This window comes from Nesoenas mayeri (genome assembly GCF_963082525.1).
Source record: "Nesoenas mayeri genome assembly, chromosome: 23".
Lineage (NCBI taxonomy): Eukaryota > Metazoa > Chordata > Aves > Columbiformes > Columbidae > Nesoenas > Nesoenas mayeri.
In genome coordinates, this window is record NC_137574.1 from 1,505,582 (window position 1) to 1,529,045 (window position 23,464).

Consider the following 23,464-nt stretch of genomic DNA (forward strand, 5'->3'; position numbering starts at 1 on the left):
GAGCACCTCCCGGCACCCCCGGGGAGCAGCACCATTGTCACCAGGCTGGTTCCCGCTGTCCCCTCCCAGCCCAGTTGCTGATTATCACCCACAGCAGCCCCGGCCACATCACCCCCTCCCCATCCGCAAACGGACCCTCCTGACTCCAAGGCCGTGCAGGACCAGATGGCTGCTCATTAGCCACAAACACATCTCCTGCAAGCGAGGATGGCACCGGGTGGGTTTGTCCCTCTTGCCATCACGGGTCCCCTCTTGTGCACCTCACTCAACCAGCTCCTTTGTGCCTTCTAACTAGAAAAATGGCTTTAGGGGGGACAAGATGGAAATGTTCCCTTCCCCGTCATTCCGGTCTCTGCCAGCAGCTGTGGGCTTTTCCCGGAAAAACAGAAATCCCAAAAGCTGGCAGCGCTGGGCTTCTGGAAGCCGAACAAAGAAAATCTGCCTTTAACCCAAAAGCAATAAAACCAAACCGATTTTTGTGGCTGACGAAGCCACAATCCCATTCTCATCTCCAAGACAAGCAACTGCATCTCGCTGACGTTTCAAGCGGCGAAACGCTCCCGCCTGGCCGAGCGGAGGCTCCGGCGTGCGCGGGTGGGACGCGGCAAACCTGGTCCTGCCCCCCAGCTGGACCGAGCGGACGCAAACCCACGTCAAACAGCCCCAAACCCCCCGAGTCGCCCCCCGAGTCCTGGGCTGGGGTTCAAGCAGCACCTCCCGCTGCGGGTTCCTGCGCCCGGGGGTCGGTGCGTGGCCGCCTGCGTTTCCACCAAACGACCCTCGACCCATCAGGACCCACGCGGGTCGTGGGTCAGGTCTCAGCACGGGAGCTCCCGAGGTAGGAGCTGAATTGCAGAGTAGCAGAGACAAGCAGATATTTCCCTCTTTAAAATACTACTACTGAAAACATAGGCGTAATTTGCTGACTCCGAATTTCCTGGCATCTGACGTGGTCACGTCAGCCTCAGGAGACCCATCCAGCTTGGGATCCCACCTTTCCGAGAAAACGCTTCGCTGTGCCAAGCGACGGCGGGTGCAGCCAGGGGCACACAGGACAAACCACTTGTCCGCTGGAAATCCTTTGCCCTGAGCCCCCAATTATGGTTTAACACAATTTTATTTCGAGGGCGTTGGGGCAGAGGATGCGCAGGGTCCCCATAGGGCTCTCCCAGTGTCTCCCAGCATCAATGGGACAGGGCAGGATGATCCCACCCTTGTGCAAAAAGCCGAGCGTCAGGTTGGGCCAGGCTGGGGTGGCTTGGGGGGCTCAGCACCACGTGTAGTCACCCTGCGCCCACCCCTGCTCAGCGTGGGGAGGGATAAGGGAATCCAACGGCAAACCGTCCTGCTGGATCCCCCAGCGGAGCGGACGCTGCAGCGGCGCCGTGCCCAGCGCCGGGAGCCCGGGCAGAGCCGCCACGGCTGGTGGGGGCTTGTTGTGCACCCCCAGCTCTCCCCATCCCTCCCTCCCTCCTTCCCCCGTGCAGGCAGCTGCGTTGGGAGCAGATTGAAACGGCTGAAGCATCTGGGCAGACATCAAACATCTGAGGACAAGGAAGCAAAGCGAGCCCCGGAGGGGTGTGGGAGCGGGGATGGAGGTTATGCCTATCAGGGGAGACAATTCACACCCTTTTATAATCCAGCGGAGGGAGGAGCGGCGGTGAGAAGGATAAAGCACCAGCCTTCACCTCCGGGGCTGCGGGTCCATCCATCCATCCTGCCGCTCCGGCTGAACAGGACAAGCCGCTGCGTTCCCAGCGCGGCCCCTGCCCGGCCAGGGGGATGGCGAGGGCTCCCCTGCCCTGGGGACACCGAGGGGGATGGCGAGGGCTCCCCCGCCCTGGGGACACCGAGCTGAGCAAACACCTCGAGAACAGCCAGCGCCACTCGCTTCCAACCTGTTGCCTTAAGGCAGGAGGAGTTTCTTCCTCTTCAAGCCAATACGTCTCCTATTACTAGCAGAGCAAAGTCCAGTTCGGTCCGAGCTCTCCCGAGGAGGCAGGATGTGGAACTGGCTGGTGCCAAAGGCTCTTCCATAATTTCTCTACGTATTTCCACCCTCAGGAGGAAATCCTGCCCCGGGAAGACGGGTCGGGTTTGGGATGGGAAAGTCCCCGACTTGGGGCAGCCAAAGGAGGGAGCTCTGCAGAGCCAAGTCCGCAATGGGGACAGCAGAGGGGACAATGGGGTGTCACAGCCAGGCGTGGGGAGGGGGATGTCAGAGCCCCCTTTGCAGCGACATGTGACAGCCCCGTGCTCAGCTGCTCAGGAGATGCTGAACCTCACCCAGCCCTGCGGAGCACTGGGCCGTAGGGAGGACCGGAGTGGGACCCTCCGCAAAGCCACGCGCCGCTGTGTCCCCCCGTGTTCCCACGCGGCAGCTCCAGCGACGGGGCCAAGACACCTCACGCCTCCTCCGCCCCCCGGCCCTGGCGCACACCCGCAGTCGGACTTTCCAAATTACTCAACTCGCGCTGCTTCAGCGCCCAGCACCCGCCCCCGGCGCCAGGTTTGCTGGGTGCTCGGCCTCCCCAGGGGATGCCGGTGGTCAGGCTCTCGGCGGCGCGGCAGCTCCGGTGCTCGGCTCCTATGCAAATCTTGCAGATCTGCGCTTCCTCCGCAGCAAGCGCCCGCTCGGCATGGCCGGCTGCACGACGGCGCCTGGAGCGTGCACCCAGCTGCACGGCGGGCTGCCGGCAGCATCCCGCACCGGGGCTCGGAGGGGCAGCCCTGTATCTGCCCAGGATGGGCGAGCGATGTAACGTACAATGGCCTTGGTGCATGTGGCTGCACCAACACCCAGGGAAAGCGTCCTGGTGCTGGGCTGGGCTGGCACAGCGTGGAGCACACGCTGCCCTCTGCCCCACAGCCCAGGTGAGCCCCGAGGGACGGATCCTGCTGCCTCAGGGCTCTCCCCAACACAGATGCTTCCCCAGCCGAACTGGCAGGGTGCACTGAGGACACCCAGCAGTCGAGGCCCCCCCATGGCCACAGCACCTTGTTGGGAGACAGGGGACCTGCTGGCTCCACACTGCACACCAGACTCAGCCCAGTCTGCCATGGGAAACAACTTGCACCACTCAGCCCTACCCTGCCCATGGAATTTATGTGCTATGGGAGGGAGCCACAGCCCAAGGACACGCCACAGACACGCAGCTCCTCCCGAGCACTCACACGCAGGGAAACACCTCGCTCGGGAAGGGGCCATTGGATGCTGCTGCTGCTACAGCCCCAGTGATCCCTCCGCTCGGCTCAGGGGTCCCGCGGTCACAGCCGGCGTGCACGGCCGTGCACACACCCTGTGTGTGCATCCAGGCAACGCTCGCACACACACACAGCGTCGCTCCCGCTGCAGCGCGCAGGCTGCACGGCTGCTGGGCTGGGAAAGCAGCTCCTCTGGGCTCCCGGCAGCGGATCCTCTCCCCGGCTGCGCTCCTGTTCAGGAGGGTGCTCGGGGGTGAGGTGGGGCAGGCGCCCGCCCGGGCGGTTATCCCGGGAGAGCCGGGTGCCCGTTTGCCAGCCAGGTTTCCCACAGCTCCCCGTCCCTCCCGCTTTGGGAGGAAAAGATTGATTTTTCTGATCACGCTGGTGTTAGTTCACCCCAGGCCTAGATCCTGTGAGCAACTCCATTCACGCTTGGCCTTACACACATGAATAGCTGTGGTCACGTCGATATACCTCCTTTGCTCAGGGGCAATAGCTCGCATAGCTCTGGAGTTCACTGTTAAACACACGCGTGAGCATTTCTGCAAGTTCAGGAGCCGCGGAACCGCAGCAGCGGAGCATCACAGCTTGCTGCAGCACAGCAGCATCTTCACAACCGCCTTCTGTCCCCACGCACCCAACCCAGACCCCCGCCTGCGCCAAGGCTTGGCTGGGATGAGCTGACCCTTCCCGCACCAGCTCTGGCCTGTCCCTGTTCCCATTGCTGTCCCCATCCCTGTCCTCTTCGCTGTCCCACCGAGTAGCCCCTGACATGACGGGAGAGAATAGAAACCCCAGCTCTGCCTCTCCACTTTGCTGATGGGCAACTTTGCAATTTGATGGGGGCGGCTTGATCGTTTTGCTCACAAAAACCACCCGATTCCCCCTCCAGCCCGCACCCGACGCTGCATTTGCAGAGCCCCGAGCCGCGCTGCGCGCTGGGGGTGCAGCGCCCGGGACCCCCCCGCTCCCCGGCTTTCGGGGTCTCCAGTCCTGGGCGAACACAAGGCTGGGCTGGGGCTTTCGGGCAGCGCTGAGGAGCGACTCAGAGCAGCCGCGGTGGAGCTCCCACATCTCCTCGCAGGAGATGAAATCTTTTATGCATATATATATATATATAATTTTTTTTTAAAGGGGAAAATCCCGGCAATTCGCGGCTGTTGGGGGAGCCGGCCTGCGCCTGCTCCTGCTCCCACCGCCCGTCCCCCCGCACCCGCCGCGGTTCCCGCTCCCCCCGGGGCTCAGCCCTACCTGCTCCGAGCGGGCTGCGGCTGCGGCGGCGGCGGGGCCGGGCGGGGGCCGGGCGGCGGCGGCGGCGGCGGCGAAGGAGGCGGAGGAGGAGGAGGGAGCGCGGCGGCGGACAATGGAGGGGCGCAGCGCGGCGCGGGGCCATCTCCCGGCCGCCCGCCGCATTGCACGGCAACGGGCCGGCCCCGGTGCTCCCCCCGCCCTCCCGCTGCGTGTCCCCGGGAGCCCCGGGATGCCCCGCAACCCCCGATCCTGCATCCCTCCCATCCCGCATCCCCCCATCCCGCATCCCCGCGGCGGGACGGCCGGTGGGCGTTGAGCTCCTGCTCCCCTTGCCCGGCCACGGCACCGGCCCCTCCGTCCCCCCAAAACACTGCAGCCCCACGCATGGGGGCATCCCTGGGGCCCCCATCAGCACCCACCTCCCGCTGCTTCCCACTGGGGTGGTACCTGCAGGGGGGCGTGTGCTCCCCTGTACCCCAGGAGGGTGCTGAGACACTCCACTGGAGCTGTGGTGCTCCTGCTGGTCCCCAGCCGCCCCGGGTTAGTGGGGACACTGTCCTGGCCAGGGGAGCGCAGCAGCAGAAACGGCTGCACAAGCACTTTGTGGGCAACAGATGCGCTGGAGCCCTCGCAGCGGTAGCTGTAATTTGTTTTTGCAGGCAGCTGGCCCTGCCAGGCTCTCGCAGCCGGGGTTGTACCCCCCCGAAAGCCCAGCGCCGCGCTGGAGAACCACGAGCCGCACTGGGAGGGCTGTGGGTCACAGCCTGTGGTTTGGGGTTAGCAGTGGCACAGCCTTATCCCAGCCTCCCTGGGCCCTTGAAGATTCCCAGGAGCTGGGAGGATGGAGGTTGTTGTGGGGTTCACCACACCATGGGGGGGAATCCAGCGCTCGAGGGTCCCCCAGTGCAGCTGGGCACCCCCGGGCCTCATCTCCCACCAGGCCCTGATGGGAAAATGGCCCACATCAGCACCACATCTGCCTGCAAAACCCCATGGGCTGCTCCTGCTTGCTGTCAAAAAATATCACCCACAGCTCATGGACAAGCTGCAAGCGGTGCTGCCGGGAGACCGGGGAAATCCTGCTAACTGAACACACCCCAATACCCCCTGTGCTGGGATGGATTACTCCCCATCCTTCTCTTCACACTTTGCCTGACGCCCGTTGAAACACCCCAGGTTCCTCCGGCGCTGCCCTCCCACCCACACACCCCGTACTGAGCTTTGCTGCGAGGGGGCAGAGACGAGTGTACCCCAAAAACTCGTGGTGGGGGACCCTCCTCTGCTGGGTATCCCCTGCCTGACAACCACCTGACATCTACGGAAAGACCAAGGTGCAGGATCCACCGGTGCTGCTTGTGTCCCAAACCGGGTGGTAATCGGGGAACCGACTGAGTGTCCGGGGGGTGCAGGCAGGGGTGGGGTACAGACAAAACCGGGGTGCAGGCAGCCGTTCAGCCCGTGTGTAGCCAGATGTACAGGCAGAGCAAAACTCCGAACAAGAGCCCGGATAGCTCAGTCGGTAGAGCATCAGACTTTTAATCTGAGGGTCCAGGGTTCAAGTCCCTGTTCGGGCGATTAAGTTTTTCCTGCTTTATATTTTTTTTTCGTTCCCTCTCAAAAGCCTTTTCACCAGCGGCAATAGCGGCTCTTCCCAGCGCAGGGTCCTGGTTGCGCTCCTGAATTGTCCTGGAAAAGAAGCGAAAAAATAATAAAAGAAAATAAAACAATATCGGAATGAAAAAAGCAGATCCGCCCGAACAGGGACTTGAACCCTGGACCCTCAGATTAAAAGTCTGATGCTCTACCGACTGAGCTATCCGGGCTCTGTGAGCAGCCTTATCGGGACACGTCTATCAGGGCGCGGCAGCATGGGGGCAAGAGTTATTCTGTGCATTGCGGCGGGGGGAGCTCGCACCGGGCGGGGGGAGCTCGCACCGGGCCGGGAAGGCACCGGGGGGCTCGTACGAGGCCAGGGAAGGGCTGCGACCCCGCGCCGGCTGGGCAGAGGGAGGCGGAGGAGGCCCCGCACCGGGCTGCGGGAGCGGGGTGCAGCTCTGTCCCGTGCTGAGCGGTCACCGCGGGGCGGGGGCTTGCACTGGGCCGAGGCGACACGTGCTCTCTCTTTTACCGGTCGGTCCTCCAGCGCCACACGAGGGCGCGCTCCCCGCACGGGAATTCCGCGTCTTCTCTAGGAGCAACTTCCCGCGCGCTCTATGGTCCCGCCCCGCCGGAGCGGAAGCGCCGGGGCAGCCATGTTGGCTCGGAGGGGAAGCGGCGGCCCGGAGGCCGCTAAGATGGTGGAGCGGAGGCCGCGGGGGGCATAGGGGGATCCCCCGCCCACCCCCGGCCCCGGGCCCATGGAGCAGCTGTAGGGTGAGCCCGGGGCTCGGGGGCGCAGCGCTCCGGTGCCGGGGAGCGGGGCGGGGGGAGGCGGCTGAGGAGGGCCCGGGGGGCGGCAGGAGGGGCCCGGGGGGCACAGGGACACCAGGGTTGGGCGTTTACAGCCAGGGGAGCGGTTACTGTGTCTCACTTTGGAGGTATTTCTGTTGAAAAAAAATCATCTTGCTGGGCAGAAGAAAATAAATGAAGCGTCAAAAACGAGTTGAAAAGTTCCCCTTTGACTGAAGAGACGGAGCTTCAGTGGCGCCATTCGCTCGGTTGTGCTGGAAACAGCAAGAGCTCCCAGCTCCGAGTTGTGCCGCTGCCCTTCAGAAACAGCTCCCAAACTTCAACCGTTACTCTAATTGTATTTCTTGCCGAACGCTTTTAAGGACCGGTGCCTGTTGTCTGACATCCCGTGGGTCGCAGTTCCTGACGCTTCCAGTGTCTGCTCCAGTAATAAAGGGAGATGCAACAAGTGTTTCTGCATTATTGCATCTTTTCCAGAGCACACACTTTTTCCCCCATTCCCAAGCCTTTTCATACCCGGTAGTTACCTCCAGCACTAAAAACTTTGGCAACATTTAGGATAAAAGTTTCAGAGGAATGTGGTATGACCAGACAACAGCAAAGAGCTGACGGGGGCTGTTGCCATGTGTCATCTTTCACACAGCGATTTTGTACCATAAACCCAACCCTGCTTCCCCAGAGCCTGCGCGGTTTAACGGTTGGAAGTTGCTGCTCTGCCAAGTCCAGTATTAGCAACAAGGAAGTGTTTTCAGGGAGGGATTAGTAACTCTTGAGATCAGCTGTGTTACGTCTCACACATTAAACAGAAGGACTTTAATAGATGATCTCTAGGCTGATCAGTTCCAGCACTCCTGGGACAGTGCAGAGGTTCGGACTGTTGTGCTCACTGGGTTAAAAAGAGTCAAAATACACTCTCACCTGTCCAAAACGTCAGTTGGACAGAAGCAGTTTAACAGATGCAGGTGCTGAGCTCTGTCCTGCGTTAACCGGTTGTTGGGGGCTGCGCGGGAATGTGCTGATCAAAAAGGGTCAACATTTATATCCTGAGTGCTGAGAACAAGACTGGTGCAGGGAGCGATTACAGAGCCCACAGCCCCAGCAGAAACGTCCGCTTTACACTCCCTGCTGTGTTTTCACTTTGCACAGAAATTAAACACCATATTCTTTCATTGGAATGAGACTTTAAAACTGAACTGGAATTAGAAGCTTAGCTACAACTTCTCAGACGAGAAGCCCGTGCCCCCTGTGCTCACACCCTCTGGGTCTGTTGAGATCTTTAGTTCCAAACCTTGTCATCCACAAGCACCATGTGCTAGTGGGGGTTTGATCTCTTGAGAGCAGGAACTTTTCCTCACAAACCGGGTGGACAGCTTGTTCTTGTAGCCTGTGTGACCATATCAAGTGTTCCAATGGAACAAATTGTTACTTCATGACTACGCTGTGATTCATGGTTTCCTCCGAGTCATTACTTTGCTCCAGCATAATTTTCTTATATATGTAGCTCCAAAGCTCCAGGAGGCAACAGCAGTAAGTTCACTGGTGCTTCCTTCAGTTGGCTGCAAATTAGGTTGTGGGGTAAGGTATTGGGCATAAAATAGGGGGGGAAATTGCAGGGGAAGGGTAAATAGGGCTCTCTGAGCAAGAAACTCCTCAGTTCTTTAGGAATTTCCAACAGAGGGTGGTAACACGAGTGGGATTTTCTGTCTTGGCAGGACAATGACTAGTGGCTGCGGCCACAAAACTTGTGGGCATCTGCAATCCAGCCGTGTTTTAGAGCGTGCGCGCTTGGGCAGGCAGCATTCAGTGATCTCAAGACTGATTCCTAATTAAAGGAAGTTAATATTACTAAGAATCTAAAAATACAATTTATCTGTAAAGATTGGAGGCAAGGCACAAACTTGCCTTTCTCTAATAAAACCAGTACTGAAACAGTTAAAGTGAGCTTTAGTCGACTCTCAACCTGGGGCAGCAGAGCCTTTCCAGGAATGCATTCTGTCCCTTTTTCACACCAGCTCAGCTCTTATCAGCGCTGGGTGGCTCTGTTGGGCGACTCCCTTTCCTGAGATGAGCTGGAGCCCGCGCTGCTTTTTGAAAGAGCCACTCAGAGCATCCACAGGAAGCTCCGCTGCCCAAGGACACCGGACTCCTCTTGGCAGGAGCGAAGGGAGGCTGAGGCGGCTGCTCCCTGGCCTGCTGATCCACACTCCTAGCAGAGCAGTTCAAGGGTGGTGAGTTATTCTGCAGCAGGTACAAAGTTCGGCTCAGCTTGGAAAGGGTCCTGTGGGGCAGTTTGTGTCACAATGCGCTCAGCATTATCAAGTATAATGGATACCTTAGTTAAGATTTAAGATGCTGGTAGAATGGAAGTGGTTTGAGCTGTTGTAAGTCACTTACTTTGAGTTACTGCCTAGATCTGGTCACTATCGGTGTTATTTACCAAACTTGAATATTTTATATGTTTTAACCAGTCTTTCATAAATATTTAGAGATATACTTGATCTTTGGGAATGGTTTTGTTTCTGATTTTTCTTTAAGAGAAATGTAGTGCTACAGGAGCTCTCAGAAGCGTCTACCAAAGTCCCTTCTTATGCTGGGAAGGGGTGGAGAGCAGTTAGTGTTCAGTGACCCGAGCTGCTGTTCAATCCAATTTTTTCATCTCCTGCTCTGCCCAGCTTGCCCAGCAGCAGCCACAGGGCTTGTTTCAGAACTGCCTGCAAAAGTGCAACCAAATTCACATTGAAATGGAGATTTTTCTGTTAACTGGGTCTGGGGACACACCACAACTTTATTGGTTTAAGCTTTAGTGCTGAGACTAAGAGGTTAAGACACAAGTTCCTTCTCCAGCAGGTTCAAGTTACTTCTGTTTTTTTCTTTTCCAGTGCCTTGTTAATGTACATCAGCCTCTCTCTTTAAATATAAATAAGTTTTCAGGCCTTTTGGGCAGGGTAGATTAAACTGAATTGTGCTGTGACCATGAGTCATTCCAGCTCGTTCTGCATATGAAGCTGAGTGCTTGGGATGGATACTGAAACCAATTCAAATAGCTGCAGGACTTCCCCTTCTGTTCCTTTCCAGGAAAGGCTCATCTCACCCAGTACTCAGGACTGTTTAATTCACAGCCTGGATCTATGGGATGAAGCTGCTGCAGCTTCAGGCTGTCAGCTCTTGGAAAGGCAGGTGGGGAATGTGTTAATATGTGTTAATCATCGTAATCAGCACTGACTGCTCCTCCTTTTAGGGGTCGCTGCCTTGGGAAGGTTCCAGTCTGGTTAACTGTGACTCAGCTGCTGTTCCCCCCACCCCCGCTCTGACTCGAGGGTTTCACCATGTTCAGAGTTTGCAGCTCGATGGAAACTGGCAGTTCTCACTGTGCTGAGATGGGCAGTCAGAGCATCCTCAGTGCCACAGCACATCTGTGCCGGCTGTTCTCACACAGCTGTTTGCAGCTCTGGTAGGACAATCAGATCGGTTTGGACAGAGCAGGTGGGGGACACGGTAACATTAACATACCGCAGTCATTTAAGATACACACGTAGGGCTAATTTTAAACACCAGTTTCCTGAAGCTTCTAAGAAGTGGAAGCGGTTAAACTCAAGACCACGTCTCAGCTTAAGTGTGACATGAATCTTCTCGCTTGCAGGTCTGTGCTGTAAACAGCTCATCACTGCCACAATGACATCTCCCAGCTCTGCCCAGCCTCCAGCAGCCGAGAGCGCCTGCCGGCTCACACTCGGACAAGTTAACCAGGTAACTGTGTCTCCCACGTATCTTCACACCTTTCTTCTCACTACAGCAGTAATTCCATCAAGTCAAAACTCTCCAAGTACATTTACGTAAGAAGAACTTAGCCTGATGGAGAAGGGGTTTTATCCTGAATTGTGTTGATTTATGGACATTTTAAAGGGGGAAGAGGGGGAAAAAAAGGTAAAACTGGCCTTACAAGAGATTATAAAACATGTAGTTTTGTGCTGGACCCATACTTAAAGAATTCCGCATAGAGCATTCCTGCTAGTGCTGGACTCTGGCAGTTGTATTGGAGCTTTCTAACCTTGTGTACTGGACTTTTTCTAGTCAGCAACACATCCCTGTGGCTTTTCTGGCCTCAGGTGAGCGTTGAACATGTAGTGCTCCTCTAATTGACTATTCCTAGACTGTCTCTGGAACAAGAAGTAGCTGCAAGCCAAGGTCAGTGTGGCCGGTGTGCGGTTTGACTATAATAGACTGGCTGTGTCACACCACATTGACAGCCAGACAGGAGAAATTTGCAAACAATAACTGGAGAAATCTGCTCTAAAAATCAGGACAATTTCTCCAAGACAGGCATCCACCTTTCCAGAGCCAGTTTGCTGTAAAAAACATCTCCACAATATGAGGGGATGTGGCAGGAATGGAAATAAGCTGATGGGAAGCTGAGAGATCCTCCTATTTGAGGCTTAATTTAGAAACTTTGAACCGTAGCCAAGTCCTGTGCAGAATTGATGTATATGCTTATTTATTCAACTCACTCTGCGTGAAAAAAATAAGCAAATGGGCTCTGGCATTAGTAGCAAAATATTGATTGTCAACACTCAGTGTCCCAGGCAGTGCCGAATAAACACTTTCATTTGGGCTGTGCTGTAGTAGCTGCAGACCCATTTTAAAGTGATCAAGCTAACTGGGTTGCTTTTTTAATCAGAAAGACATAGAAGGAGTTACTTCAAAATCCATTTGAGAGTGGTCATTAGAGAAATGAATGAATGCAAACACATAATTTCATCTTATTAAAAAGATGTGCTGACACAAGCACTTATTTGAGTTGTGCTCAGCTCTTTCCTAGTGAAAAAGCTGTTTTTGAGAACGGGAGTTGGGGCTGGACATGAGCTGTTCTGTTTGGGCTTGAAAACACATTCAACAAACAGAATAATGAGAGAACAGGCAGAGCAGGCACATTCACAGAGAAGATTTTTGGTTTGTTACCAATATGAGAAAAAGAACAGACACCTTGCCAAGAGACCATCTGATAACCAAGTGACAAATTCCATTTATAACAAGCAACCAAAACCTCATCTCCTTACCTTGTGCAGGAAGATGGTGCTGCAGCTCAGGCTGCCCCTTGAGGAGACACTGTAGGGTCACAAACTGATTCTGCTCCTTGTGAGAGGAAGTATTTATATGCCTTTCTATAGGCAGAAGGGAGGGGTGGGTATGGGACACAGGTGAACCCAGCTAATGCTGAGAGGTGAAGCCCTTACCAGCTGGCACAGACCACCTGCCTTGAGCCTAAGCCCTGTAAAAATGTAGGGAAAACAGCAAAGAACATCATGTGCTGAGGTCTGGGCTTTCTGTCCTGTGACAGATGGAAATATGTCTCTGTATGAGCCTCTGGTGGACAAGAATGGAGGAAGAGATTTGGTGGTTGTACTCCCAGGAATTGTTAAAATTCTTGTGGAATAAATGAAGGGGGAAGAAGCTGTTTAAAACTTGCTGCTGTTTTATATGGCATCATCTGTCTCATCTGCTGCTCAAAGCTGCTTGGGCATGTGGGTGAAACCTGAAGGGGTTGTGGAGCAGTTGGATCGTTCCCAGAATGCTTTATGTTTTATATAATACAGGTTCTGATCTTTGGTGTTAATTAACCACACCTTGTGGTTAATGCAGTGTTATTATTACATGCCTTTTCATGGATCGTAATAAATACATATTCCCCAAGGTCTGTACAGAGCAGACCTGATGTGTTAACAGCACGAGCTGAGCAGATGCAGCATTGCTCCTGCAGCACTGCTCCTGCAGCGCTGCTCTGAACGCACCAGCCTTACCCGAAACACCCGAAACGAGTGGTTTGGTGAGTCACTGCCTGGGACTCCAGACCAGGCTCTGGGGGTGAATGACAAAGTTAATGGGACAATGAGTGATTAAAGCCTTTACAGCTGGCCGCCCAAATTCCTTGGCTCTTTTTTTGTCTTGTAATTGAGTCAGAATGATTGTGCTGATTTTCAGTCCTTCTAACTTCTTTTTAAGCATTTGTCCATGCAGATTACTTGTGAGAAAAGAACACCAGCCTTCATCGGGTCAGCCTGGGGCAAGCAGAGTCCCCCACCACCTCCAACCCAACCCAAGCAGTGATCAGGGGCAGCGGGACGCAGTTCAGGGGCAGCGGGACGCAGTTCAGGGCCAGTGGGACACAGCCACGTGTGTCAGGGTGATGTTCAAACAAAACTCTGCACTTTTGTGTTTCAGGTGCGACCCAAACTGCCACTTCTGAAGGTTCTGCAGGCTGCGGGCGCCCAGGGTGAAACCTTCACGCTGAAGGAGGTGGGTTTGGTCTCCAGGCACTGAAATGGTGCCTGTCCCTGTGTTTTGGGACGTGGCTCTTAGTGGGGAGGGTTTGCTGTTAATTTTTCTGGATTTTGAAGCCTTATGTGCAAAATAAGGATACCTTCCCCACAGGGCTGCTGTGATTTAGTCGGTCATAAATTGTCTTAAGAGCCCCCAGAGGAACTGGAATGGGAGTGTGAAGTATTAAAGAAAACTACTTCTCCTGGAAAATCAGAAACATCTTGAGAGCTGGGAGAGCCGGCAGAGCCGCTTCCCGAGCGCGTGGGAGGTTCTGTTCGATTGTCTTGCTCTCTGCTCAGCACATGAAAGCCTTAAAGATTGAAATCTAGTTGATATTTTTCTTTAACTTGCCTTTGAAATGGCTTGTCAGCTGAACCTAAGAGACCCCGTGAATTCATTTCTTTTAAGATTAAAATGCAATATGTGTACAAGATTAAAAAAATGACACTGTGATTTACAAGAGTGTCCTGTCTGTGAAGAATTAAATGCAGTGGTTTTTCATTATGAATGTGTCAAATATTCCTGCAGAGCCCTGTGACTTATTTTAAACACTTATGCATTTAAATAACTTATTTAGCTCCTAAATTTTTTTGCAAAAACAAATTGAATGGTTTAAATGGGGAGAGTTGAGCATTAAATGCAGGTTACTTGTATAGATTAACATTTTAACTCAGTTAAATCACTTTTTCTGCAGTGGAAGGAGTAGTGTTAGCAAGTTTTTGGTGACACTGTTGTTCAGCAGGGTCACTTTGGTGAGTAACAGGGCTGGAACCTGCCTGTATTACACTGAATACACTTGGCTTTCTCTTCTTGTGCTCCGGATCCCTCGCTGTAGCTCTCAGAGGATGTTTCCATGTGTTGTGCTCCTCATGCAGATGTGGCTGATGGAACGTTATGTATCCACAGGTGATGCATTACCTGGGACAGTACATAATGGTGAGGCAGCTCTATGACAAAAACCAACAACACATGGTCTATTGCGGAGGAGATCAGCTGGGAGAACTGCTGGGGCTGGAGAGCTTCTCTGTGAAAGACCCAAGGTAGGAAAAGGTGACATTTAACGTACATGGCATTATAGAGGTGCTTGTCGTCAGGATGGGAGACTCTCGGTGTCACTTTCTGTTTGCTGTCACATAAACCTCTGTGAGTAGCAGGTGCCCCATTCAGGCGTTTATTGCTGAGGCGTTTCACAAGTTTGGGTTTAGCTCCTTTGTTTTGAAGAGCCCGTTCTGAATGTTCAAGCAGTGAACTGCTCGAGGTGACACCTGTTCCCCCTTTTATTTCTGTAGCTTCTTAAGGCCCTATCCTCACACTTCAGCTAAAATCTGCGTCCTTCAAAGTTCGATCGCCACAGCCTTCTCTCTAGCAAAGCAGTTAGGAGTGGCAAAAAAGGCACTGCATTTCCCAGCCCTTCTCTGGATAATGAAAATATCTGTTCCTGGTTTAAGAAAGCTGGGTAAACGGCTTTTTCAAGCAGTGTTGACATGTTCACACGGTCCCCTTCTTCCCAGAATCCGCATGTCAGGTTTGTCACAGTGCGGGCAACTATATTCAATGTAGTGTTGATGTAACTTGGGTAAGTGATGATACTTAAAAAAGAGAAATGTCTCGGAAGTTGGAACAAGCTGTTAATGAAGGTTTTAACAAGGCAGTCTCTTTGAGTACGTGTCTGTTCTGTGTGTCCACCACCAGTAGCTGTGATACGAGCTCAGGTGTTGAGTGACGTGGCTGCTCTGTCTGGAAGCACAGCTGGCAGAGCTAAATACCGCGGCTGTACGGATCACCGTGACTCGAGTGTCCCCTCCAAATCGTGATTGATTTCTCAGTCCTTTCTTGGTTTCATAGCACACTGTGATGTCTCGGTCTCATACTTTCATAGTCTTAAGACTGACTATAAGAATGCTGGAAACCCAGGCTAGATCTGCAAGCCAAAGAGGTCTGGACTTTAATGAAACACTTGAACCTCTAAAGGTCACTGTTACATTCCCAGCTCATAAGAGGAATCAAATCTATATCAAAAGTCTTTCAGTCATAACTTTATTCTTAAATTAATACATTTATTCATAAATTTATTCTTAAATTAATCTCAGCTGTCGGCTTCCTTGCAGCCAGTTCTCGTTGTACAGCTGGTGATCTCCGTTTGAAAAAAATCTTCAAGCATGCAAATTGTGAGGGAGCCACAGCGGGAGAGCGGTGGAGCCTTGTGCTGTACTCCCGCGGTCTCTGAGCAGATAGTACGGACTCAGTTCTTCACATGGGCTTAGTCTATTTTTGCACAAGTATGTAAATGTTTGTGCAAATTTAGAAACCGAGCAAACGGCCCTAAACTGCTTGGTCCTCTGCTCTGAGCCGTGTGTTGGTGCCTCTGAGCGCCCCCTGCTTTTCCTATGTAGGAGAATCTTCCCAAGCGGACTGTGCACTCCCCAGGTTACTGCAGGCTGACGTGTGAGTGCTGTTCCCTCGCTGGCGCTGCCCTGGCCTGTTCCCCATCGGCAGTGGATGCGGAGAGCAAAGGATCCCAGCAGAACGTGCTCTGCTCGCTGCCCCGTCCCCTCTGCTCCATGTGTGCCTGTGCCTGGGTGCGCTGTGTGGTCCACTCGTGGTGTAACTGATGTTTAAACCTGCTGAAGGAAATACTGCTCCTTTAGGAGATGGTCGCTGAGTTATACCGTGTCTGCTTGTGGGTGTGTGTGACTATAAAACGAAACAAGCTTGGCAGACCAGACCTCAGACAAACGCACAGGAAGGATGACTCTAGGTGGTGTTTTTCTTCCATCACAATATGGCAATAACTAGAAGTACCATAAGGCTTAAAGAGGTCTTTGTGTTTAGTTTTGTAATAGCTGCTTGTGTTCATTAGCCCAATCAGCGCTCATCAGCACATCATTTTGCACATTATCTCAGCCCCTTCTTTTAAGTACACTTGTAGAAAGAAAAGTGACTGCAGTACATCTTGGTAATAAAGACTAAGCTTCTACATAATGCTCTTTAGCAGGAGGCGTCCTTCCTTGGCTGGCTTTACCTCTAAGTATGAGCCACATGAGATGTATTTAGGAATACCTCACTGTGAGGACATTTTGTGGTCAGTTCCTAGTATATCTTGGCTTGGGAGAAGGAGCTTTCCAATAGATGGGGTGTCTTTTAGCACAGCGTTCAAGACTAGTTGGCATTACGAAGTGTTAGAAGGGTAGGTCTTCACCTCCTGTAATGTCCCTGCGGGGCGAAAGCAATTCCGGATGAGCCAAACGGCCTCTGTTTTCCTCATGTGTTAAAAGATCAGTGACTGCAGAAGCTGTAGCGTGATGCAAGGGCAGAAAGGAAAGCAGAGCTAGTGCATGAAAGGCAAAGAATATGAGATAATGCCGTGTCACTGTATGGCCCTGTGTTCTGGTCCGTTTTATGGACCGCTCTGTGCTCCACTTTTCTGCCTATCGCAGCAGTTTTCAGTGTCTTCAGTGCCATGATTCATGATGTGAATCAGACTGTTCACATCTGCCTGGCATTCAGTGGGCAATTTCCCCGCTAAATTGACAGGGGAGCAAGCAGGAGCCATTCCTGCATCTTCTGTTCTCTAGCAAGTCACTCTCTTTACAGGGTAGACTTCCTAAGTGCAGCTCTCCTATTATGTAGAAAGATTTCTGTTAATTTGATTGTTCTTGCTATTTAGGTTGACCTTTTAATTAACTCTTGGGGCCAGCGTAATCAGCTGGATTAAATTGCGTTATGGATGTGTACAGAGTTACCCAGGAAGGAGCTGTGCATGGAATTTTCCCTTCTTTAGTCTAGTCTTTGTTCTTCCTGCCTGCACCATTTAAGAAGGACATTTTTCCTGAGCTGAAAGAGTCGGTGTCCTCACGTATTTATAAAAACGTTACTCTTTTCCACTCACCTTCGCACAGATCTGATCCAGCCTTCAGGTGCAAGTCCCCACCTTCTGCTGTTGCTCTGGGCTTCTGCCTCCTCTTCCGTCAAGGACTTAAAACTTGCGATGGCAGGACAGCCTGTAGGAAGAAGAATAGATTTTCCACATTGGGAAGGAGGTTCTTACGTGCTGTGAGGTTTCATTGAGCTCCGTCTCCGAGGTCGTAGACTGTATTCCATAGGCTGAAGGCTCCATACATCCCCGGGGAGTCCTGGAGTACCACCCGTAGGAAAGGGCTCTGCTTCTCCTAAACAGTAACGTTAGACTTTAGAGCTCTGCCAAGCCTGGCTCGCTGGTTGCTTGCTGAACACCGTCTGTGTTGTGAGAATGGTTATTACCAGGGAAGGTTTTTTCTTTTGTTTTACCTGCTATCTAGATGCCGCACAGAGTCTCGCAAAGGAACAGAGCGTCGATAAGCCAAGCCAAGACCAGCTGAAGGTAAACCCACTGCCTGGTGGTTTCTTTTGTTGTACAGAGTGCCCCTTCTCTGTACCTGTGCATGGTGGACTGCCAGAACTTTGTGCTGCTTGGCTGCCAGGTCCTCACCTTCCTGAAAAAGTTCTCGGAGTCCACACAGCAGGGACAGAGTGACCCTTCTCTGTTCTCTCCATAACAGAGTGCCAGTCTCTGAGCGCGTTTCTCTGGGGTGTAGCACTTCTAGTCCTCAGTTCCTCCAGCGTGCTCTGTCTTTTCATGGCTTCCTCCCCTCTCTCTCGTCCCCTTTCTGAGTAGGAATTGCCAAATAATTAAGCTTTCTAAAACATGTGACCAAGTTTTGTGTTTGGCAGGTTTGTTTTCAGAAGCTTTCAGGCAGAATCTGCAACCCGGGAAAAATCTTTGCACTTCAAACTTTGTTTCCAGGTGTATTTTGGGATTCGGGCAGTTGGATCCGGGAGGTGTCTTGTTACACTGGGGGCCAGAGACTCACAAAGATCACAGTGTTACCACATTAAAGATGGCAACTTTTGCACTTTTGCCAGTCTTAAGATTTTTCCTAGGTTGCAAGGACATTGTTTGTGCTGATTACAGATGCATTAGCCTCCTTAAAGGGTCGATAGTGCGTAGGTTTTGTTCAGAAACCTTTTTTTCCTCTTCATAACTCCTTGGTCCGGCGCTGCAGCTGGTGACTCGGAATGGAAGTGCTACATCCCCTTGTCTCTATAAGCTCTGATGGACTAACATCCCTTTTTCCTTCCTTCACGCAGTGTAGCCAGCAGGAAGGTTCTGACACCGGCGTCATGGAGGGCGAGAGCAATTCTGCTGCTTTGTCTGCCTCAGAGCAGCAGTGTGAGAAGCACCCGGGTGAGTTCCAGCTCTTGTCAGTGACAGCGTGTGCACGAGCTCTCTGCTCCGTCCCCAGCGCGACGTGTTGAGCTCCGCATCAGCAAAACGCTGGAGGAGGTGTCGGGAGACTAATAAAAACCTCTTGTAGAATATAATCTTTAAAAATCGTCATCTTATGCTAAAGATTGAGAAAGCTGCAAATGTTCGCCAGAGGTGTTTTGTGATAGACGTGCTTTCTAGCTTGGATATTGGGTCTCATAAACAAACAAACACTTTGAATAAAACGGCAGGTTAAGCCCCAAAAGCACATCTGTCGCTAAATAAAGCCATGAAAAATAGTACAGATCTTGCTGAAGGGTATTTTAAATGCTGAAATTATACGTGTATCTGTTTATCTTCTCAAGGGACTCTCTGATTCCGCAGAACACAAGCACGAGCCGTTGCAGTCATTACCTGCAAACCGCTCGGGGACCTCAAGAACAATGGCTTTTTTTTTCTATCCAGCTTAAGCATAATGCAGCTCCTTCATATTTAGACATTTTATTTGTTTTAATGTCTGGGGATTTCTTGCCGATCCACTCATGGATTTGTGATGTTACAGATGCAATTTTCCTGTTTTTTCTATTTTCTATTCTCACGTTGTTCTCCTATCAAGGAACCTAATTTGTAATAACAAATCTTCTTGGCAAGCGTGGGTATTTCCTGATCACGTGAGAGCGGGAGATGTTTTCCTGGCTGCGTGTCCAAAGGAGGCAGAAACAGTCCTGGCTGTGCCTTTGAGCCTCTTGGCACTGAGGAGAGAGATTGAAGGTTATGTTGAAATTCAGACTGAGTTTAGGATCGCAGGCTGAGGCGCGCGGGCTGGGAGGGAGGCTGCGGCCAGGCCTGCGAAGGAGGATTCTTACCTTCCTGCTTCTATTTTGAGCCCAGTTTCGGAATTCAGGAGCTCCCGTCACTGGAAACGTGAACCAAATTCAAACCGGTTCTTTCTGCATCTCAAGTCACTCAAGAAATCTACTTGGTGTCGGCTTGGGCAGAGCTCTGAAAGAACTGTTTGTGTTTCTGGATTGAGTCTTGGAAGTAAAGTAAAGCTAGAGAGAGAGCAAGAAACGTTTCTGAAATTGACTGGGGGCGAATTTTTCTCTGCTAGTCTATTAAACAATGTAGAGGTGTCATGACTTAGACTCTACTTGGCTCTTACAGACAAAGACTTAATAGAAAACCTCTCTAAAAGCAAGAAGCCTAAACTGGACCTCGTGTTTGAGGAATGGGATGTAGCTGGTCTTCCGTGGTGGTTTTTAGGCAACCTCAGAAGCAATTACAACTCCAGAAGTAATGGATCAACAGATATTCAGACTAACCAGGTGTGTAGACGTTTGGCTGCGGTGCTGGTTCTGCTCCTGACCAGAGCTCTGAGCGCTCTCTTCTGTTCCCTCTCCGACAGGACATTGACACGGCCATTGTTTCCGATACTACCGATGACTTGTGGTTCCTCAACGAGTGCCCGTCGGATCAGAGCGGTGCCACAGTCAAGGTGGAAGCGGTTGAGAGCGAGGAAGCGAAAGAAGGTGACAAAAAGGTACCTCTTCAAACAGCCGCGGGGTGTGTGTTCCACAGGTTGGCCTTTAATCCATCCCATAGAAATCATTGGCTTTTCATCTGCGTTTTGGTGCTGTGCTGATTTGGAGGAGCCAGATCTATAACCACCTGCAGTTGAAACCGTTCAGAAAAGGCTGCCACCATTCCGTACGTGGGGTGGCAGCTTCATCCTGCTTGGGGTTTGGTTTAAATGCATCCATTGTCAAGGCACAAACTTAAAACTAATGAAAACTCTGGCAGCAACTTCACTGTATTTCTATACATATCATCGTGCCCTCTGACAACATTTCCGCTCTTGCCAGGTGACCGAGGACACATGTTTGCAAGACTTTGAGGATTCTCAACGCTTAAGTGATGACACCGACACAGAAGCTGCTTCTGAGGTGGGTGTCCCTCCGGTCCGCGTTCCCTGCGTGCAATGGGCTGCAGTACTGTCTACAGACACTACTGGTTGTGGTAGGAAAAGCTGATTTCTTGTTTGGGTTTCAAAAGCCAAGAAAAGCAAAAAAATGTAGCAAAATCTGCGCCTCCAGAATGCACAGGGGCAGCCAGATTCTCTTCAGGCTTTTCGAGGTGCTGATAATCAAACCAGCAATCATGCATGTGCAACTTGTACTTGGTAATAAACGCCCTTTTCTGATGAAGCTGCTTTGCAGCTTTTCCTGTGTCAGGGAAGCGAGTCGCACACAAGAATCCACTCATTTGCTGCCATTTTTCTCTGCCTGCATCACTCCAGGACTGCTGGCAATGCACCAAGTGCAGGAAATTCAACTCTCCAGGCAAACGGTACTGCTACCGCTGCTGGGCCTTGCGGAAGGACTGGTACTCGGACTGCCCCAGGCTGGCGCACTCGCTGTCTCTGTCAGACATTGACGCTGTGCAGAACAAAGCCCACGATGACGGGATCGACGTCCCCGACTGCCGAAGGACCGTTTCTGCTCCCATTGGCCAACCCAAAGACCTGTACCTGGTAGAAAACAAATCTCGTGTAGATCCCGGCAGCTCTATTGAGTCTTTGGATTTGGCACGAGAGTGTGAAAGCAAAAAGTCTCTGTTGCATTTTGCCGAGCATAAAAAGGAGGAAGAAATACAGTCTTTAGAGAGTATAAAAAAATTACTGAGTCCTTGCTTCTTGTGCCATCACAGACCGCGGGACGGGAATATCGTCCACGGGAGGACTGCTCACCTTGTGGCGTGTTTCAGGTGTGCCAAGATGCTGAAGAAGAAGCGATCGCCGTGTCCAGTGTGCAGGAAGGACATCGAGATGGTGATCAGGATCTTCATGGGGTAGCTGGGCCGCCTCAGCCTCCTCCGCCAAAAGCTTCTCTTGCACTTACACAAACCACGGCTTCAGAGCTCGGCTGGTGAACACCAAAGAGAACTGAGATTCAGACCTCACCAGGAGCACTGAGAAATTGCCTGCAGCAAATGAAGAAGCATCCACTTTTCAATGTCCACTTAAATTAAAGCCCAGGGGAGCAGGGAGCAATCGGCACGTTGCTGTCAATGCCCCGACTTTGGGATTCCCTGAATCCTCTGATTTCAGCTCAGCGGTGCCGCTGGCACTGTCTGTTCTGGCAGCTGATCCTTGCAGAAAGCAAGTTTTGGAAAGAGTTCTAACTTTGGCTGTTGGAGCGTTGTTCTCCAGTAAGTCAAACCCTGTGCAATGGTTCTGAGGGGATCTATGACCAAGATAGATAGACGTATATAGATATATAGACATTATAGATAGACAGGGGTGGCAAAGAAGGTGGGAGGGTAGACCAAGGTGTTTGCCATGCAATAAGCCATTTCTCCAAGGATCAGTTCTGAGGGCAGTGAGAAGTCCATAACCCAGTTTCTGCTGTTTCTGTTAGCGTAGGTTCGGTAGGTGAGGTGAAGGTGCCCTTGCTCCCAGACTTGAAATAAGTTCTCCCCAAACTTCTAGTCCTTAACTATCTCAGGTCACTTATCCGGTGGCAAAAGAACGTCGGCTAATTTTCTTTCTGTTATTTAACACTTGAGGTGTTTGCAGAGTTACACTGTCCATCAGAGCTGCGAGCGGCTGCTCTGCTGGGTTAATACCCAGCTAGAACTTGCAGTTCAAAAGCATCTGAGCCTTTCCTGAGCACCCTCAGATCTTCCGCAGCCCTCTGGTTCCCCTGGGCTCTGGAGGACACGCAGCAGGAGCAGTTGTGCCCTCACCTTCTAGGTACACAGGCATTTAAATGCAGCACCAACCCTGCTTTGTGGTCATCTCTATAATTCTCTCTCTAATCCAGGGAGTAGACCTGAAGATAGAAGGAAAGGTAAAGGTGGTGCTGGTACCTGGGTGCTCCTGAGGCCATGTCCCCTTTTCCAGCCCAGCAGAAGGTCCCTAACTGCCATGTCACATTGTTTCTCTGCAAAGATACCAGAGTAGGTGCTAAATGCAATTACTGCCAAAAGTCAGGTCCCCTTTAGATGTCACGTAGTGTTGTGATTCTTTGTGTGTTGGTTACATTTTAGATGACTCTTGTTGGCTCTTATTTACAGTTGTATTTTAAAAGCCTGAGCATAACTGTGTGGTGTTTTGTGCACTGTCTGTCAGTCCGTGGGGATCAATCCCCGTGGAAAAGCGGATTTATTGCTCCCTTAACTACAGAGCTGTTAAACTGTTGGTGATGCACTTTAACCCCACTGAGCTCAGCACGTTCGGAGGCCGCTCTGCCACCTCGGTTCCTCCCTCTTCAGGGACGCTCTTTCCTTTAGGGGCACGTTGTGGCACTTTGTGGCACTTCAACACTGTGAATTCCCTCCCACCCCGATCGTTTCTAAGAACTTAAGTGTTTTGCTTCTCAGAACTAAATGTTCTGCTAAAAACAGCTTTTTTTTTTTTTGAATTGTTCAGGTCCAAACACACTGAAAAGAAGGTAATTTGTGTTGACAGAAGCAAGAAACATCAGGAGAGTTTAAGTTTCAGTAACAGGGTTGAATATCCCAAACAAAATCCTCCTGAGACCTCTGCAGCTTCCTTTAATAAACGCAGATTCTTGTCAGTGTGGCAGTTGGTGATAAAGAGCCGGTTTGCAGGGTAACTCCCATTCTAACAATCTCTGTACCCGTGAGTTCTTGTTCTCTGTACCTGTGACTTCTTGCCAACAGCTCAGCTTAATTCTTTTTAACTGAAGTAGTTAGCAGGCCTAAGATAGCACAACATGACACTGATTTACCTTTGACAGAAGAATAAGCTATGGCAGCATCGCACGTGATGTGCGGCTGTAACCGCCCAGCCCGGGGCTTGGAGAGAGGGGGACATTGGGTCTGGGAGAAAAACCTTTCATTGCTTTAAGTTTAAGCTTAAATAAGCAGCAGTTTCTCAAGAGCCGCGCTGCCCAAGGAGCTCAGGGCAGCACTGGCCTTGCCGCGCGGAGCGGAGCTTCATGGCAACGGAGCCACCAGATTCAACAGGGACCTCCGAGGGTCCGCAAGACACAACCAGCGCTGGAGCACATTGTACTC

The 23,464-nt window shown here is 51.9% G+C and overlaps 1 protein-coding gene across 1 annotated transcript; it reads left to right on the plus strand.

Moving 5' to 3' along the window:
* The first annotated feature begins 6,627 nt into the window (after positions 1-6,627).
* Positions 6,628-23,458, plus strand: MDM4 (MDM4 regulator of p53). The gene is given in 13 exon segments (XM_080358194.1): positions 6,628-6,828; positions 10,505-10,611; positions 13,081-13,155; positions 14,086-14,219; positions 14,691-14,704; positions 15,607-15,758; positions 17,443-17,474; positions 17,476-17,539; positions 18,307-18,403; positions 19,589-19,749; positions 19,830-19,964; positions 20,287-20,367; positions 20,721-23,458. Coding segments are annotated over 12 exon segments (1,575 nt in total). The 5' UTR covers positions 6,628-6,828; positions 10,505-10,536; the 3' UTR covers positions 21,276-23,458.
* Positions 23,459-23,464: the final 6 nt, after the last annotated feature.